The sequence below is a fragment of the Pelodiscus sinensis genome, chromosome 2, assembly GCF_052426305.1.
Source record: "Pelodiscus sinensis isolate ZL-2025 chromosome 2, ASM5242630v1, whole genome shotgun sequence".
NCBI classification, from domain to species: Eukaryota; Metazoa; Chordata; order Testudines; family Trionychidae; genus Pelodiscus; species Pelodiscus sinensis.
Genome location: NC_143053.1, coordinates 254,737,878 through 254,756,899, shown reverse-complemented (window position 1 = coordinate 254,756,899; position 19,022 = coordinate 254,737,878). Strand labels below are relative to the sequence as shown.

General features: G+C 52.7%; 1 protein-coding gene across 1 annotated transcript; it reads left to right on the top strand.

Annotated features, from left to right (window-relative positions):
• The first annotated feature begins 1,581 nt into the window (after nucleotides 1-1,581).
• Nucleotides 1,582-18,489, top strand: ZNF777 (zinc finger protein 777). Its single transcript, XM_075919767.2, has 6 exons — nucleotides 1,582-2,006; nucleotides 4,136-4,528; nucleotides 5,184-5,310; nucleotides 7,382-7,498; nucleotides 11,145-11,399; nucleotides 17,132-18,489. The coding sequence occupies exons 1-6, from the start codon at nucleotides 1,983-1,985 to the stop codon at nucleotides 18,229-18,231; spliced, it is 2,016 nt and encodes a 671-aa protein (XP_075775882.2). The 5' UTR covers nucleotides 1,582-1,982; the 3' UTR covers nucleotides 18,232-18,489.
• Nucleotides 18,490-19,022: the final 533 nt, after the last annotated feature.

Genomic DNA, 19,022 nt, shown 5'->3' with positions numbered 1-19,022 from the left:
GAATGCTCCTCTGTTGCCCCTTGGAAAGAAGGCGCAAGGTGTCCAGTGACTGTTGGCCCGTCCCTCAGGAGGTCTCAGAAGAGTTTGTGCACCAAGTATCAGACTAGTCACGGGGCCAGCAGGGGTCAGGGACAGCTGAACCCACAGGAGGAAGTGCCCTGGGTTTCTGACTCCCAAAGCAGACAGATGGAGGCGTCACTAGCGAATAGCCAGGCCGGCTGCTGACCCCCACTGCAGCAAAGCAAGGATGCTGGGGAAGGGCTGTATTGCTGATTAGCTACCCTAAGCAATGGGTTCAGTGACCTGGAACAGCCTGTGATGGATGGGAGAGGTGGTACCCTTTTCTAAACATCCTGCCTCTACCACCATGTCAAGGCTGTTCCCCACCAAGGTACTACCCTTTTCTAACCATCCCACCACTGCCACCATGTCAAAGCTGTTCTCTGACATGGTGGTGGTAGCAGTGGGATTTTAGAAACTGGCAGTGCCCCTCCCCTCCATCACAGAGCCCCTCACCTCTTTTGAATGAGGCTGAGGTCTGCCTGCACTCCCCTGGCTCCAGGAACCGGGACTATCAAGGAACTAGGGATGTGAAAGATTAACTGGGTTAACCAGTAAGCATCACCTTTAACAGGGGATAGTTACCAGATCTGGTTAACAGGAAAGGGCTGGATTAGCTCCTCACCCACTGCAGGCAGGGAGCTGCTCCAGTCCCTGCGGGGACCAACAAGGACAGCAGCTGCTCCAGCTGGGCTGGGATATCCCGTGCCTGCTGGGGAGGAGAGACGGGGGGGGGGGGGGTGGAGTGTGCGCCCCCCATGTCCTTCTTTAACTGGTGAACTAATGAAATGGGGTTTTATAGCCCCGGCAGGAGCCCAGCCCAGCCCGCCCGCAGTGTCACGAGGGAGATAGGTGGGGGCCGTGCCGTGATCCCCAGCCCGGCCGCAGTGACGCGGGAGACAGAGGGGGGCGTAGGAGCGGAGCGGAGCCCGACGGGGCGGAGGCGCAGTGGACACGGGGAAGGGAGGGGACTCAGGAGCGGAGCCCGACGGGGGGGGGCGCAGTGACGCGGCGCAGGAGCGGAGCCCGACGGGGGGGGGCGCAGTGACGCGGCGCAGGAGCGGAGCCCGACGGGGGGGGGGCGCAGTGACGCGGCGCAGGAGCGGAGCCCGACGGGGGGGGGGGGGGGCGCAGTGACGCGGCGGAGGAGCGGGGCCCGACGGGGGGGGGTGACGGGGGGGGCAGTGACGCGGGGGGGCGGAGGAGCGGGGCCCGACGGGGGGGGGGGGGGGGGCGCAGTGACGCGGGGGGCGGAGGAGCGGGCCCGACGGGGGGGGGGCGCAGTGACGCGCAGGAGCGGAGCCCGACGGGGGGGGGCGCAGTGACGCGGCACAGGAGCGGGGCCCGACGGGGGGGGGCGCAGTGACGCGGCGGAGGAGCGGGGCCCGACGGGGGGGGGCGCAGTGACGCGGCGCAGGAGCGGGGCCCGACGGGGGGGGGGGGCGCAGTGACGCGCAGGAGCGGGGCCCGACGGGGGGGGGGGGCGCAGTGACGGGGGGCGGGACGCGGGGGGGGCGCAGGAGCGGGGCGGGGCCGACGGGGGGGGGGGGCCGTGTAGTGCCGCGATCCCCAGCCCGGCCAGCGCCGCGCGTCCCACCGGCCGGCAGGGGCCGCTGCGGGCCCCGCTCCCCGACAGCCCCCGCCGCAGCTCCCGGGCCCTGGCTGCCAGCGAGGCCGCGGCTCCCGGCTGCGCTCGCCCTGCTCCGCTCGCCCGGCAGCGGGGCCGGCCCGTGGCCAGGAGGCGCCCAGCCAGGCCGGGCCGGGCCGGGCCCCCTTCGCCCGCTTCGCCCCGCGCGCCCTGCCCGGGCCCCGCCGCCTCGCCCGGCCCGGCCCGGCCCGCCCGGGGCCGCCCATGCCCGCCCCTGGGCCGCGCTGAGGGGCGCGCTCCGCATCCGCCCGCGGCCGCCCGGGAACAAAGGGCCATGGCCGAGCGGGCCGCTGCCCAGGTAAGGCCGCCGGGGGGAACGCGCGTCCCGGCCCCGCGCCGGGGGGGCCCCCCGAGAGGGACCGGGGGCGGGGGGGGCCTCCCGACGCGGCCCGGCCCGCACTGGGCCTTCGCCTGGCCCCTGGGCTGCGGGGTGAGACCCTAACGGGCCCGTGGCTGGAGGCGAAAGTCCCCCGGCCTGCGTCTGTGGTGGGGCGCTCTCGCCCCGACAGACCTTCGGGCCCGTGGTGTCGCACGGACGCTTTGTTTCTCTCCTTTAATTACGTGGCTCTTGTTATTCTTTGTATAGGTGGACGCACACACACAAAGGCACACAGACACACACAGGCACAGACACACACTCACACACACAGAAAGGCACACAGACACACACAGGCACAGACACACACTCACACACACAGAAAGGCACACAGACACACACAGGCACAGACACACACTCACACACACAGAAAGGCACACAGACACACACAGGCACAGACACACACTCACAGCACAGACACAAAGACGCACACACGGACGACGCAGCCCTTGAAAGCTCTCCATAGACTGCAGAGGTGGGGAACCTTTTTGACCCACGGAAAAATCAGGCCCTGGCCGCAACCAAGTGAGAAACAACAACAAAACCCAAACCCTCATGGACGTGGCCCCCAACTGAGAAGGAGAAAGACCCTCCCTGCTTCCCCCTCCCACACCAAGAGTCTAGGGGAGGTAGCTTACTAGATTTTAGTAGATTTTGTATGCTCCAGCTCCGCAGGAGGAGGGGCTGAAGCATCCGCATGGGCTCCCTGATGCTGGGGGCAGGATCCAAGCAAGCCAGGGGCCGCATGGTGATTCTACACCCCTGATATAATGGTATCCATATCTACGGAGATCCCTACATAGAATGTGCCTCCTTTACCAGTGTTTGGAAAACATACAAAGTCAAGGAGTGGATATCAGCCATGACTGTATTACGCTGATTCTGTGGGTGACATCCACATACGTGGAAAGTCGCTGGTATTTTCCCGGAATGCCCTCACAGAATGTTAAATTAGGCTCTTGCCTCCTTTCTCACTCACCTGAAGGTATGACCCCCCTCCACGTCACTGGCCACAATTTGCAGGGTGTGTGTAGCCGCCTGCGGCAGTGAAAGGTGGGCTGTAACCACTGTGCAGGACGGAGCTACACCCCGCAGTGACAGGCTATTGCACAGGGAAGCAGCTGGGAAAAGCTGCTGAAGTGAGGAGTTGCTGGAACCTTTCCTGCTGCCTTTTCCCTGCCAGAGCTGTTCTCTGATGCTAGAGTTTTTCCACAGTGTCGGGGAGAGGCTCTGGCATTTCCCTGCTGCCAGAGCCTTTCCTCATTGCAGAGATCTGTAGAAGGCTTTTCTCTCTGTCAGGGCCTTTCTTTGCCATGGAGAAATGCCCCAGCATCAGGGAAACAGAAGGCCACATAGACGGGAGGACATGTAGAGAGCCATGTAGGATATATACCCTAAGATTCTGGTATGAGCAGTGCCTCAGTCTACACTGCTGTTTTTACCTGTGCTGGAGGGGCATGCATCATAGTGCTGCAGGGATAATGCAATGTAGACGTACTATGCAAGATGACTCTTCAGGAGCACAGTGCCTTGAGAATCTCTGCTGATTCTTTGCTTAGATATCAGCACAGAACCAAATCTCCAAAACCATTTCCAGCAGCAGCCAAAGTCTCCCTCGCAGCCGTCCCTCCTGAGAACTGACAAGACACGTCCCTTGTTTTGAGTATTCCAGTGAGACTATAGCTGCAGGATGGTTATCAAGACGAGCTTCTCAATAGTATCAAATCCATATTGTGACCCTCAACAATCTAAAGACTACTTAAGAGTCTGGCATGCACAGGGAAAAGGGACTGCGCACATATCAGAGAGGGATGTTAATTTCCCCTTTTCTAATCAATGTAAAAATTGAAAATTAACTCTCCCTTTAACTGAGGTGGGTGGGTCACGTAGGTATGGGCAGCAGCTGGACATGTGCATTGATTGCTGTTTGCAACCTTTGGGACTGGCTTAATCAGACTTGATTCCAAACCAGACAGAGCTAAGAGGAGCAGCGACTTGCCCTACTTCTCGTTAGCTGACCGTGTAACCACAATGTGTGTCTTTGCAAACAGGGTCCAGACCTGGATGCAGTGACGCAGTGCCCGTCTCCTGTACCGTCTCTCTCTGTCCCTGAACGAACTTCAGAACGAGAAACTCAGACGGCTGAGCTTTCTCTGGCTGGTGTGGCAGCAATCGAAGCTGTGGAGAGGAAGGTGGATTCTCACGCCACGCGGTTGCTGGATCTGGAGGGGAGAACAGGAATGGCGGAGAAGAAATTAATAGACTGTGAGAAAACAGCAGTGGAGCTTGGGAACCAGCTGGAGAGTAAATGTGCTGCGCTGGGGACGCTGATCCAGGAGTACGGGCTGCTGCAGCGGCGCCTGGAGAACATGGAGAACCTGCTGAAGAACAGGAACTTCTGGATCCTGAGACTTCCTCCAGGCACTAATGGCGAAGTTCCCAAGGTAATGATATCTCAGCTGGTGCTGGGGGGGGAAACGTTTAGGGGTAAATTGGAGCTAAAGAGCAGCACTGAGAGTCAGGACGGGTGGCTGTAAACAAACTTTATGGGACTGTGGGAAACCTGGCCACATTGTAAACATTTCTGAATCAGATTTATATTATAACTAGTGCCAGTCCCAAACTGTGAACCTCCAGCCTGGAACAGAATTTCCCCAGAGTTCTGGAGCAATCGAATATGGGTTTGAGATCAGCTTCTTTACAGAAATGAGGATCAGTCCCGAGGCCTGATTCTGGTCTCGCTTAATAATTTCACATACATTGTAACTTGAATAATTTCAGTGGCTTTGATCAGAGCTTGATGTAAGTGAGACCAGAATTATATATGTGGGGCTTGGGGAAATGCTGATCTGGATTTGAAGCAGGCATGCTCAGACCAAGGGTTTCAACTGAGATCCATTATGTTGTAGAACTAGGAATCTACAAATTGTTTCCAGGTTCACATGTGAATGGATTTGTATGCTGCGGCTTCGTCTCACCGAATTAGCTGTGACAGCTGAGTGGGAGGGAGAGAGATTTGATTCTCCTTTCACTGAAGTTAAGGATGCCAAGATATAAATGTTGCAAAAGGTTCTGAGTGTGTATCATTTGTGATTCCAGGTGCCGGTGACATTTGATGACGTCTCTGTCTATTTCAATGAGAAGGAATGGGAGAAACTAGATGAATGGCAGAAGGAATTGTACAAGAATGTGATGAAGGGCAATTATGAATCTTTGATCTCCTTAGGTAAAGATTAGTTTTCCCCTGTGTGTTCTAAACAAACTTCTGAGATTTCACAGGCTGGCTTCAACGTGGGGTATTTTCTCATTCTTTTGGGTGGATCAGAACATACTGTCCATACTGTTTTTATGACTGACAGTCAGCTCCCTTTTAAAAGACTTAAAAATACACAAGGGTGTTTGCACTCCGCCTTCCATTACTTTCTAGCTTTGGGTAGTGATTGGCCACGTGTATGTTCATCCCTTATAAATAAGACTATATTTTTTTTTCATGGAGGTCACAAAAGAAGTCACAGAATCCATGACTCCAGTCATCTCTGTGACTTTCACTCCAGTGCATCTGGCAAGGTGGTTTTTACTCACAAAAGCAGATACCTAAATAAATCTGTTAGTTTCTACGGTGCTGCAGGACTCCTTGTTGTATTAACCTTTGGTGATGGGGAGGGAGTGGTAGAGCGGGGGGAGTTCCCGGGGGCAGTGGTGGGATGGGACAGGGCCCTTGGAGTGATAGGCAGGCTGGGGCAGTGGGATGGGAGCAGACTAGGCCCGTGTGAGGACCCCGCAGCTGAACTCCCCATTTTGTCACTGATATTTTGAGTAAAAGCTCCCAGCAGATTAGGGACTTTGGTACATTTTTCTTCATTGCCTGTGACCTGGCTGTGATGGTCACTAAAAACATCCATGACCCAATCTTAGCCTTGCTTATCAACACGGGGGGCGACGCTCATGTCGGGGTGGAGGCAGAGTGACAGCGCAGCATGGGAAAAGCCTGCAGTGGCTGCTTATGTTGCACATATTTGCTGGATAAACAGAGGATGTAAGTCACTAAAACTCCTAATCTGGTTCCTGTAAGGAACGCGGCGTTCACTCGAAAATGGCGCTTTGACTATAAAACTGCTGTAGACCTGCTGGGTAGGACATGTATTAATAATTAAAGCTGGCTTTCAGAAGGGCTCAGCTGTGCCCTAGTGCTGCTCCCATATAAGTCTGTGGGAGTTTTACCCCATGGGAGTGGGGCCAATGCTGAACTCCGCTGAAATCCTCCCCTTCCCCCAAAAAATCTGCTTTGCTGAGGGTTGGGGTTGGTCATTGTTTCTGGAATCCAGGGTGGGGGAGAAGTGACTCTTAGGGAAAAGAGTGAGGAACGGTTCGGGTACAGCACACCGATGCTTTCCCCATCATGACGATAAAGAACCAGTGTCCTAAAGGGACACTGCTGAGCGATTTCAGACAGTCAGTTACATGTTATTTCCGGTCTTACGTTGGCTCCTGTGTCCTGTTAATATTTGTGACTTTTAGGGATGTTAGCGTGAAGTCGTTCACACGATTCACCCATAAACCTGGGCTTATTGGTTAATCCTAGTGACTAGAGAAAAGGAATAAAACAGGGGCCCCCAGATATCATGGCTGCAGGGAACAAGGGGCTGGCCAGCAGCCACCAGGGCCAGAGTCTCTGGGCATCTGGTGGGACTAGTGGGGGGGTCCACTAATGTGGCTATGTCTTCTTGAGCTGGAAATGGCCCCGCCAGCTCCAGTGTAGACACACTCATGAGTAGGAGAAACCGTTAAACTCCCTGGACATGCAGTGCTGTCGTCTGCATGCTAAGCAAACTGGAAAAAATAGAGCAAGCGCTGTGCGTAGTCCAGTCGTTACATTTGACTTGGGTGTTGTAGCAACAGGGGGTGAAATCCTAGCCCTGTTGAAGTCAAGGGGAGTTTTACCGTTGACTTGAGTGGGGCCAAGATTTCATCCAGGAAGGAAAATTTCTCTGTGTGATTTATTTTGCGTTTATTTTGAAGCTGAGGGTGCCCCTTTCATTCTTATCTTTGTGCACGAGAGGCCTCAAATTCCAGCATGTCTGAAAATGCTTGATTTTCATCTAGGGAACCCAACCAAACTCTCATGAGATGCATTTCCCTTGTGCACTGTCTGCATGAAACCATTCTTGTAGCCATCCACGGCATCCGCTCTGTCCCCTGGGCAGGAGTGAGGGGGGATTATGTTAACGCTTATGCACTTTATGGCACAGTCACCCCTCTCTCTCTCTCTCTCTCTCTCTCTCTCTCTCTCTGACTAGACTCGGCAATTTCCAAACCTGGTGTTTTGTCACATGTCGAGCAAGGAGTAGAGCCGCGGGTCAGAGGGCATCAGGACTCAGATGAAGAAAGAGAAATTCTTCATGACCCCACTGCAGGTGAGTAGCAGAGTAACATGACAAAGGATAAATATATTCATTGTTGCATCTGAGAAGTAGGATAATGATACGGAGCATTGCACTCCTGGGGGGCACCAATTCTGAGGTGAGCTAAATGCAGTTCTACCAGAGATGGAGGAGAGAGAAAAGGGCTGCAATGTTCCTTGCTGGGTTGCTGCAGTGAGGGAAGAACAGAGGCAATAAGAAGAGAGGGAAAGTGCAGTTGGGGTTAGTCAGTCTTCGATTCAAGGAAGAAAGGTTTCAACAGGAAATTTCTCTGCATCTAGATTAACAGGAATGTTGTGAGCAAGACACAAGAAGTCATTCTTCCACTCTACTCTGCACTGATTAGGCCTCAGTTGGAGTATCATGTCCAGTTCTGGGCACAGTATTTCAGGAAAGTTGTGGAGAAATTGGAGATGGTCCAGAGAAGAGCAACAAAAATAATGAAAAGTCTAGAAAACATGAGCTACAAGGGAAGGCTGAAGGAATTGGGTTTGTTTAGTTTGGGAAAGAGAAGACGGAGAGGGGACATGATAGTGGCTTTCAAGTATCTGAAAGGATGTTAAAAGGAGGAGGAAGAAAAATTGTTCTCCTTGGCCTCTGATGATAGAGCAATAAGCAAAGGGCTTAAAATTGCATCAAGGGAGGTTTAGGTTGGGCATTAGGAAAAGCTTCCTAACTGTCAGGGTGGTTAAACACTGCAGTAAATTGCCCAGGGAGGTTGTGGAATTTCCATCACTGGAGATATTTAAAAGCAGGTTGGACAGACACCTGTCAGGGCTGATCTAGACGATGCTTGGTCCTGCCGTGAGGGCAGGGGACTGGACTCGATGACCTCTCAAAGTCCCTTCCAGATCTAGGATTGTGTCGTTCTATGATATAGATCATCCTGCAAACATAGTGACCCTCTAGCGGTAGAGAGTCATGGGAATAAGACACTCGAAGTGGTGGAATGATTTAGCAGGGAAAACAATATAGCTGTAGTCAGCAAGGTGTCGTCTTCATCACAGGGAAGTTTTGCAAGGAAGTTTAGTTTGGGGGTGCTGGACACCCTTAACATTCTCTAGAGGTAGAGCCCAAAACTGGAGTCCAGTCACAGAGTACCGGCCATCCAGTTTATTGCAGTTGATGCAACACATCGGCAGGTGGCGTAGGTGTGCATTAGATGCAAGGCGCTGCTGGCTCTCGGAGCCGGCGCATGGGCTTTGGAGGCCAGAGTGGTGAATGGGAGGAGCTAAGGGAAACAGAAGTAGGAGCTGAGACTTTGTGGGATACAGTAGAAGGGGGTCTCAGCCTCTGGGTTGTTAAGGGGGATGAAAATCTCAGGGAAGGAGAACATCCAACTGGAGCAGATGGAAATGATCCCAGAGTTGGGACCCTCCCCAGATGATAATGTATCCTTTCATGCTGAGGATACCTCTCTGGGGGAGGGACTCCAGTCATTAGGAAGAGGCAGATAATAGTTATGGGAGATGGATCATTAGAAGCAGAGAGCTGGGTTTGCAGTGGCCGGGACAACTTCATGGTGACTTGCTGGCTGCAGATCTCTCAAGGCATCTTCGGGATAGTGTTGTGGAGGCGCCTGTGATCATGTTACATGTGGGTACCAATGACATAGGAAAGAACAGGAGAGAGGTCCTGCGGGCCACATGTAGCCTGCTAGGTAAGCAATTCGAGGCCAAGACCTCCATGGTAGCATTCTCTGAGGTGCTTCCCCAGTTCCACACGCAGCACCAGGTAGGCAGGCACAGCTGCTAGTTCTCAGTGCGTGGATGAGACGAGGCTGTAGGGAGGAGCGGTTAGATTTATTAGGACCTGGGGAAACTTTTGGGACGGGGGAGCCTACGCAGGAAGGATGGGTTCTCCTTAAACCAAAATGGAATCAGACTGCTGGCCCTTTAAAACATGGGGGCTCATCTACATTGGCCCCTTTTCCGAAAGGGGCATGTTAATTTCACAGGTCGTAATAGGGAAATCCGCGGGGGATTTAAATATCCCCCGCAGCATTTAAATAAAAATGTCCGCCGCTTTTTTCCGGCTTTTAGAAAAGCCGGAAAAGAGCGTCTACACTGGCCCCGATCCTCCGGAAAAAGCGCCCTTTTCCGGAGGATCTTATTCCTACTTCAAAGGAATAACCTGACCTGGTGTGGCCGTTCTTATGGAAAGCTGTCCCCTCCTACCTTCTCAGTCCTCTTCTTCCCAGACCTAACAAACCCAATTCTCTCAGCCTTCTCTCATAGGTCCTGTTCTCTAGACCTTGCATCATTCTTGTTGCTTTTCTCTGGACCTTCTCCTATTTGGCCATGTCTTCCCTGAAATGTGGTGCCCAGAACTGGGCACATTGCTCCAGTAAGGCCTAATCAAAGCACCTCCTGGTCATTGAGGCTACATCTACACTATGATTTTTTTTTCGTAAAAAAATATGCTAATGAGGGACTTTAGCATGAGTCACGATATCATTTGCATATTTTCTGCCGATTTGTTTTTGTGCAAGATTAGTATACCTCCTTTTTTGAGGCATAACAATCTGCACAAAAAGGAAATGTCCACGCTGCTTGTTTTTGCACAAAAAACCCTTGTGCAAACATGGATTGGCAGAAAATATGCAAATGATATCGCAACTCATGCTAATGAGTCTGTCATTAACATATTTTCTGCTGGAAAATCTCGTAGTGTAGATGTAGCCTGATGGATTTATCTTCCAAGTATCCCTTTCAGGCCAGGCATGCTGTTCCAAATTGAATAGTGAGGCCCGGGGTAGATTAAGTGACTTGTCCAGGTTGACGTAGGCAGTTGGCCAAGGCAACCTGCAGCCCCCCCAGGGCTGGGTCCATTAGCCCCTCGTTCCTAGCACCTCTCCTTCCATGAGGGACCTAAGAGGGGGTGAACACCCTGTATAGTGGGGGCCAGGCGCTGCCTCTGCAGTCTGTCCCATTAGGTGGGGGGGAAGGGGCAGTGATTCTGAGCTGGAGATGCAGCTGTGCAGAAAGCCGTCAGAGGCGGTGGAAGGGTGGGGTGAGCTGATCTTGGGGGATGAGATTGTACTTCCTGCCGGATGTGGGACTGCGGGGATTTAGGAAGATCGTACATAAGGCTACGATTTAGTAAATGTTCTGGGCAGGTCACGGGCAGGAAACACAAATTCACAGCCTGGGACCTGTCTGTGACTTGTACTAAAAAATACTGGTGAGCAAATCTGGGGGAGGAGCGGCTGTTAGGAAGCTGAGCTGTTAAGGGCTGTGGACCGTTGCTGCTCTGGACACTGCCCAGGCCTGCAGACTGCTGCTCTGGCCTGCCCCTGCAGAAGTTAAGTCCCGGCTGGACCTGCGATGACTGAGTTGGGTTGGTCCTGCTTTGGGCAGGGGGCTGGACTCGGTGACTCCTGAGGGCTCGGCCAGCCCCGGGATTCCAAGTCTCAGAGGTTGTGGAAATTACGGCATCTCTGTGCGGCCTCCATGACCGACATGGAGCCCTACTCTCACACACTGGGAATGTTGGCGTTACCGGTGCTTGAGGCTCTTCTAAAGGTTTTGCTGTAGTGGTTGGGGGTCAGGACAAATCAGTCCTAAGCCTGTGGTGTCTGCAGATGTGACTGATCCCAGCTCAGCAGAAAGAGTAAAACCCGGTTCTCTCTTGAGTGCAGCAGGTATAAGGGTTGTGATCAAAACAGAAGAGATTCATCCTGAGGACTGCCCTGAAAACCTGGAGCTGCACAGAATGGTGGAGCGAGCGGAAGGAAGTTTCCAGAATCCGGATGAGGAGGCAAGCCACGGCAGTCCGTATGGCCTAGTAACCCCGCCGAGAAACCCCTCAGGGGCCTGTCTGGAGGAGTCTCCTGAATATAAAACAGATTTCAGTGAAATCAGAAGAGTCATTGTTCAGCAGGGTAACTGCACAGGTGAGATGCTGAAAGAGGGAAAAATTGAGGTCAAGGAGAAGCCGTGTAGTATGCTAGAGGAGCTACGCAAAAGCAGGATTATATGCATATACAACAGGGATGGGCAGTAATTGATGGGGGGGGGGCACGCCAAGATTTTGGTAAGGGATCAAGGGCCACACTTTTCTATGGAGGGGGTGGGGGTTCTGGGACGGCGATTGGGTGCAGAAAGGAAGTTCGGGGTAGGGGACTGGAGTGCAGGAGAGGGTGTGGGGTCTGAGAGGGAGTTCGGGTGAAGGAGGGGGTTGTGACCTGGAGCAGGGGGTTGGGATGCAGGGTCCGGGAGGGGGTGAGGGTGCAGAAGAGGAATCTGTCAGTCTGAATGGGTGACGGGATGGATCATGTGATGATTCCCTGTTCTGTTCACTCCCTCTGGGGCACCTAGTATTGGCCGCTGTCGGCAGACAGAACTCTGGCCAGTGTGGCCGTTCGTATGGGGTGGTGCAGGGTCTGGGAGGAGGGTGCAGAGGGTTTGGTTGGTGACTTGGAGCAGGGGGTTGGGATGCAGGAGATGATTCTGACCTGGAGAGGGGTGCAGGGTTTGGGAGGGAGTTGGGATGTGGGAGCAGGTAGGGTGCTGGAGGTAGGCGCTGGCTGGGAGGGGCTTCACTAAACTTCCAGCCCTGTGAGACACTTTTGTCTTTCCCCCTCCCTTTATTGTGGACAAAGAGCCAGTGTGAACTTTGCTGTTTATTTTGCCGAGCGAACTGGCTTCTGCCAGCGTCCCACAATGCCTGCCCTAGTGGCTCCGCTCAGTGCTTTGTGATCTCTGCTGCCCTGCAGGCCTGCACCCCTCCCCCTTCAAAGCTCTGGAAAGTATCTGACAGCTGAGTGAGCTGCTCTGTTTGGGGAACAAACAAAGAGCAAATCATTGGAGTGCTCCTGTTCTGCCCTGCTAGGAACCCAGCGGCAGGCAGGCTGCTGCTGCAGGGGGAGGGCTGGAGAGAGACGGCTCTGCTGCTCTGACATTCCTCAGCCCAGACAGCTCCCAGAGATCAGCGCAGGGATCAGCTCTGTCTTTCCACCACATTGCACTGTGGGATGCTTACCCACAATGCTTTGCTCTGCTGCCAGGGGAGCTAGCAATGTGGCCATGAACTGTCGACAAGGCAGGGGGGCGCAGGGACTGGTTTGACCAGTTTTCACTTTTGACAACCTTTGCCCGTTGACAGCACTTTTGTCACTAAACCTTCCCCGTGTAGACACCAGACACGTGCAGCGAAGGTCAGAAACGACTCTGAAGACCAGTCCTACTGCAAAGCAACACCTCATTCGTCAGCCTGTGGCACGGGTGGGAAACCTCAGGCTCTCCTTTGTCCCTGAAAAATACCCCGAGGGTGCAGATAATCTAGCTCCGTGTTCCTTTGGGCCTGATCAAACATCCATTGACTTTATAAGCCAGGGTGGGGAACCTAAGGCCCAGGAGCTGGATGCAGCCTCTGGCATACCTGGATTCGGCCCCTGAGACTCAGGGGTCCCCCCAACATTGGGGAGCCCACGCTGACACTCCAGCCCTCCCATTGCCCTACCACAGAGCTGGGAGCACACAGTCTACTTGCCTGTGCCCCCCAGGCTCTGCTGTGTGAGGGGAATGTGGGAAGTGTCTTCTCCTCAGTTGGGGGCCATGTCAGGGTTTTTGCTTCTCGCTTGTGTGCTGCCCCTGACTGCTTTTTCTGTGGGTCAGCAGCCCCCAACCCAAACAAGTTTCCCCAGCCCTGCTGTGGCAGGTCACTGGCGTGTTCTTGGTGTGGTTCCAGTCTTCAGCCCCTGTGTTTCCTAGTAGCCACGCGAGAACGGAGAGTGAGTCACTTGCCAGTGCATTGCCCATGAGGGGAACTCTGACAGCACAACAGCTTGTAAAATACCGGGGAGCTCACGCTGCAGAGAGATGCAATCCACGGAATCCTTAGCTACCCGTGTCCGCCTCCCCAGCACCAGCTAGTCTGCTCAATCTGCATGAAAGCACTGAAGAGACAAACAAGCACGCATATCCCCAGTGAATGCTACTCCTAAGGGTTCACCATGCCCTGCTCCGCTGTTGCAAGCAGCCCTCTCTGAGGAGTTCAGTCCAGTAACCTGTCAAAGGGCTCGTTCCTAGAAGGCAAGGCCTTGGGTGTGAAACAAAAAACAGGACTATGTAGCACTTTAAAGCCTAACTAGATGGTTTATTAGGTGATGAGCTTTCGTGGGCCAGACCCACTTCCTCAGATCAAATAGAGGAAGAAAATTGTCACAACCATAGACACCAAAGGATACAAATACAAAAATGAACACACATGAAAAGGACACATCAAATTTCAGAACAGAAAGGGGAAGGAGGGAGGTAAATGTCTGTGAGCTAATGATATTAGAGGTGATAATTAGCTCACAGACATTTACCTCCCCCTGTTCCCCTCCTCCATCCCCCTTCTGTTCTGAAATTTGATTTGTCCTTTTCATATGTGTGCATTTTTTTAATTGTATCCTTTGGCATATATGGTTGTGACAGTTTTCTTCCACTATTTGATCTGAGAAAGTGGGTCTGGCCCACGAAAGCTCATCACCTAATAAACCATCTTGTTAGTCTTTAAAGTGCTACACAGTCCTGTTTTTTGTTTCAGCTGCACCAGACTAACACGGCTACATTTCTACCACCATTGGGTGTGAAAGTTATTGGTGGAAACTACCAGAGAGCAGACATCTGGGCATTCTACCAGGCCGTTCGCACACCCGGTGTTCTGTGCCCTGGAGCATGAATGGGAGCTAACCAAGTACCAAGGCCTGTGGAGAGCAGAGTCTGCCTCATACTTACCCAGGGGGACCTCATCACCAGGACACATTCTCCAGGGAGACCCAGAATGATGGCTAACTAGGAGTTTTGTTTAGTGCCAACATTTTCCATTCTGCTTCTGCCTTGCTCATGGGGCCAGAAAGGAGAAGTCAGCCATCTCGTAGTGCTGTGTGGGCCTAGTGATCAGCGTTCGCCCATTCTGCCTACCGCAGCCTTGTCCTACAATTGGGGAGTGCGGAGGGAAAATCCTAAAACAAAACTGAAATGGATTAAATTGTCATAGCCAAACTAAAATGGGTGGCATACACACCCAGGAGTAAAACTGGGATAGAAATCCCCCTTGAAGCTCGGTATGTGCTGCTGCATGGTATGTTGTGTGGCCAGGGTCTCTTCGGCTTTTGTGGAGATCAGTAAACCCCCCTTTAAAAAGAACCGTTTTCTTGTTCTCTGAAAACATCCACTCCGTGTGCAGCGGCAGTCAAAAACGCAAACAATGTTAGGAATCATTTAAAAAGGGATAGAGAATAAGACAGAGAACATCTTATTGCCTCTATGTAAAACCATGGTACGCCCTCATCTTGAATACTGCCTACAGATGTGGTCGCCTCATCTCAAAAAAGATACGTTGGCAAGGGAAAAGGTTCAGAAAAGGGCAACAAAAATGATTAGGGGCTTGGAACTTCTCTTTATGAAGAGAAATTAATAAGACTGGGACTTTTCAGTTTAGAAAAGAAGGGACTAAGGGGAGATAGGAGAGAGGTTTATACAGTCATGACTCATGAGGGGAAAGCAAATAAGGAAAAAATATTTACTTGCTCCCATAACAGTAGAGCTAGTGGTCACCAAATGAAATGAATAGGTAGCAGGTTTAAAACAAAAGGAAGTTTTTTTTTCATGCAGTGCACAGGCAACCTGTGGAACTCCTTGCCAGAGGATGTTGTGAAGACCGGGACTTTTAACAGAGTTCAAAAACGAACTAGATAAATTCATGGAGGTTAGGTCCATCAATATTTATTAGCCAGGCTGGGTAGGGATGGTGTTCCTGGCCTCTGTTTGTCAAAGGCTGGAAGTGGATGACCGGAGAGGGATCACTTGATGGTTACCTGTTTCTGTTCACTGGGCAGACAGGACACTGGGCGAGATGGACCTTTGGTCTGACCCAGTCTGGCTGTTTTTATGTTCTTGTTCTCTCAGGAGCTGGCAGCCAATGGTTTATCTGTGTTAAATGAGCATTCCTCTGTTTTCTCACCTAGCCCTTAGTCCCATTCTCATTGCTGAGGAGCCAGGCTTAATGTCCACTGCCCTTTGCTGGAGAGGGTTATAGTTTGTCCCTGAAAAACACCCTGAGGGTAGAGTTAATCTAGCTCCGTGTTCATTTGAGCCTGATCAAAAGCCCATTGACTTTATAAGACAGGGTGGGGAACCTTAAGCCCGGGAGCTGGATGCGGCCCCCAAGGCTCAGGGTTCCACCCCCAGGATTGGGGAACCTGCGCTGGTGATCCAGCCCTCCTGCTGCCCCACCGCAGGGCTGGAGCACACAATCGACTTGCCTGGGCCCCCTAGGCTCTGGTGTGAGAGGGGAATGTGAGGAGCGTCTTCCTGCTTCTCAGTCTGTGAGGATTTGTCTGGTTTTTTTGCTTCTCACTTGCGTGTGGCTCCCAATTGATTTTTCTGTGGGTCAGTGGACCCCCCCCCCCCAAAAAAAAAGGTTACCCACCCCAGATAAGCAGATCTGCACAGGGCCATCCCCAAGGGATGTTTTTTTAAATCCCTAACCCAGTGATTCCCAACCTTTTCCCATGGAGGAACCCCTAAAATAATTGTTCATATCCCGAGGAACCCCTACCTATGAAAACATTTGCTGGGCCAGAAGAAGTTGACAGCGGGGAGCGCAATTCAATTACCGCTAAATTATTGTCAAGAAAATGTAAATGTATTTGTAAAGAGCTGTTAGATGTCAGCTTACATTGTAAGGAAAAAAAATATTTTATTTATTTATTCCACAATTTCTCGCGGAACCACTGATGATGCTCTGCAGAACCCTAGGGTCCCGCAGAACCCTGATTGGGAAACACTGCCGTAACCCATTGGGAATGCGAAAATAAAAGTGCTTCCGAAGCACGTTGGCCATGGAAGCCCCGGGCCAAGTCCCCTCTGGCAGGGGCTGCAGTATCCCTGTTCCAAAGAGGGCAGTAACTGTGCTCGAGACAGACACATTGCCCCACCCCCACTATTCATTTGCAAGCAGAATTTTAAAAGGGACTCCTGGCCACCCCTGCCAGCACGTTACTGACCGGTGGCAGAGCGAGGGCAAACGAACACCAGGCTCCCAGCCTGGAGAGCAGTGTTCCCGAGAGTGATGCCCAATTTCCTGCTACGCTGGATTAGCCAGGTGGCAGTGGGCCCGGTGTGCCCCACCAGCGCTGGGCAGCAGGGCCAGCGTAAAGCCTGACGCCCGCAAAACACCATGTGAGAAAATGGCAACGAATTGCTGAGCGGCTCAAAATCTGTGGAATCGGCCGTGTCCTTGTGGAGCTGTCTTGGCTCGTGTCCCACACGTTGAGACAGCCAAGCAAAATCAGTTGATGGCCTCTCAAAGTCACCTAGCCAGACGTGGCTCCAGGTCATGCCTTCCTAAAAACCTTTCAGGCTGTTTCCATTGTTTAATAAGAATATCTTTTTCATAAGGGTAGTCCAGTGGCACCTTAGAGACTAACAAAACTAGATAGGATCATGAGCTTTCGTGGGCAAAGCCCATGATCCTATCTAGTTTTGTTAGTCTCTAAGGTGCCACTGGACTACTCATTGTTTTTTAGTTACAAACTAACATGGTGCCCCTTCTGGAGAATTTTTGATCAGAAGAGGCTTTTCTCCGAAGCAGATGAAATTAACGAGGCCTTCCTTCTCTTTTGAATTCTCCCAGATGACGGGATTGTGATCAAAACTGAGGAAGAGGAGGATCCGGACACCCTGGAGCCATATGCCATGTTCTCCGGTAGAGCAGAGCAGCCGCTTTTCCAGAATCACGACTCGGGGACAACCTGCGAGGCCCATTGCAGTTCCAAAATGCAACCGAGAAACCCAGTCGGAACCAGGCCGGGGCAGTCTGCTCCCTGCGAAAGAGACTCCGGTGAAATGAAGACGGTCATTGTCCACCAGAGAAACCGCACCAGGGAAAGACCTTACCTCTGCCCGGAGTGTGGGAAAAGCTTCATGCTGAAGATCAACTTTATAATTCACCAGCGGAACCACCTCAAAGAGGGGCCCTATGAATGCCATGAGTGCGATTTAAGCTTCAGGATCAAGCAGCAGTTTCTCCTGCACCAGCGCAGCCACACGCGAAGGGGGGTCGGCCCGCCCCGGCGGGTGGAGAACTTCCGAGACAAGCACAGCCTCAAGCCAGAGCCAAGAACGCCTCCGGCAGGGAAACCCTACAAATGCTCTGAGTGCGAGAGCAGCTTCAGCCACAAGTCAAGCCTCAGCAAACACCAGATCACGCACGTGGGGGATCGGCCGTACACGTGCAGCGAGTGCCGGAAGAGCTTCCGCCTGCAGATCAGCCTCATCATGCACCAGAGGATCCACACTGGGAAGAGCGAGATGTCCTTCATATGCCCTCAGTGTGGGAAGAACTTTAGCCGCCCCTCCCATCTCCTCCGGCACCAGAGGACTCACACGGGGGAACGGCCCTACAAATGCACCCAGTGCGAGAAGACGTTCAGCGAGAAGTCCAAGCTCACCAACCACTACCGCATCCACACGCGGGAGCGGCCGCACGCCTGCACCGAGTGCGGCAAAGGCTTCATCCGCAAGCACCACCTGCTGGAACACCAGCGCATACACACTGGCGAGCGGCCCTACCACTGCGCCGAGTGCGGCAAGAACTTCACGCAGAAGCACCACCTGCTGGAGCACCAGCGGGCGCACACCGGCGAGAGGCCCTACCCCTGCACGGAATGCACCAAGTGCTTCCGCTATAAACAGTCCCTGAAGTACCACTTGAGGACGCACACGGGGGAGTAGGGGCCAGCGGGCGCTGCGTCCCGCCTGGGCATTTGAGCCAGGAGTCTGTGTGGATGGAAGCCGTGGCGCAACGCTGCGTAGGGACTGGTAATGTGATTTAAAGCAAATAACAGGCAGTACCATTGAACAGAACCGAAAAAGCTAATTTAGGGTAAATATTCATACTGTACAGGATATTTTGCTGATGTAGGACTCTAACTGCTTTTTAAATATTCCTTTTGATAATAAATGTGGAGTAACTTTTATTTCATAAGCAAATTTAAGATTTCAGGGTTTTTTTAAATACGTAATTTGACATGGTACATTGTCTCTTTAATCTGGGAAACCCCAACATGGTTTACATGCCCCATCTGGGGATTGTGGCCCCAGATATAGCTGGCGGAACATGGCATCTCTTTAACCGTGTACAGCAAGGGTCTGAGCTCCAGTCCCGGTCGAGATGATTAGTACCGTGCCACAAACACGCCACCAGGAATTGTGTGTGGGTGATTTAGAGGTAAAACAATACAGTGTGGTTCACCCCCCAGCACAGTCGTTAATCATACAATAGGGTGAAATTTCAGTCACATTAAAAGTTCCGGCTGGACAGAGCCCTGGCTGGGATGATTGAGTTGGGGTGGGTCCTGCTTTGGGCAGGGGGCTGGACTCGATGAGTCCTGAGGTCTCTGCCAGCCCTGGGATTCAATTAAAATAGTCCTTCCCCATGGAAGCCAGCCAGCTGCCTCTCTATCGTTCTGGGAGAGTGAAACGGCGTAATTAAAGTGGAAATGTGTCAGGCTGACTGATGTAAA

Coding starts and splice junctions, on each gene's coding strand:
- ZNF777 (XM_075919767.2), top strand. CDS start 1,983: ATGGCCGAGCGGGCCGCTGCCCAG. Junction 4,529..5,183: donor CTAATGGCGAAGTTCCCAAG/GTAATGATATCT, acceptor TTGTGATTCCAG/GTGCCGGTGACATTTGATGA. Junction 7,499..11,144: donor TCTTCATGACCCCACTGCAG/GTGAGTAGCAGA, acceptor TCTTGAGTGCAG/CAGGTATAAGGGTTGTGATC.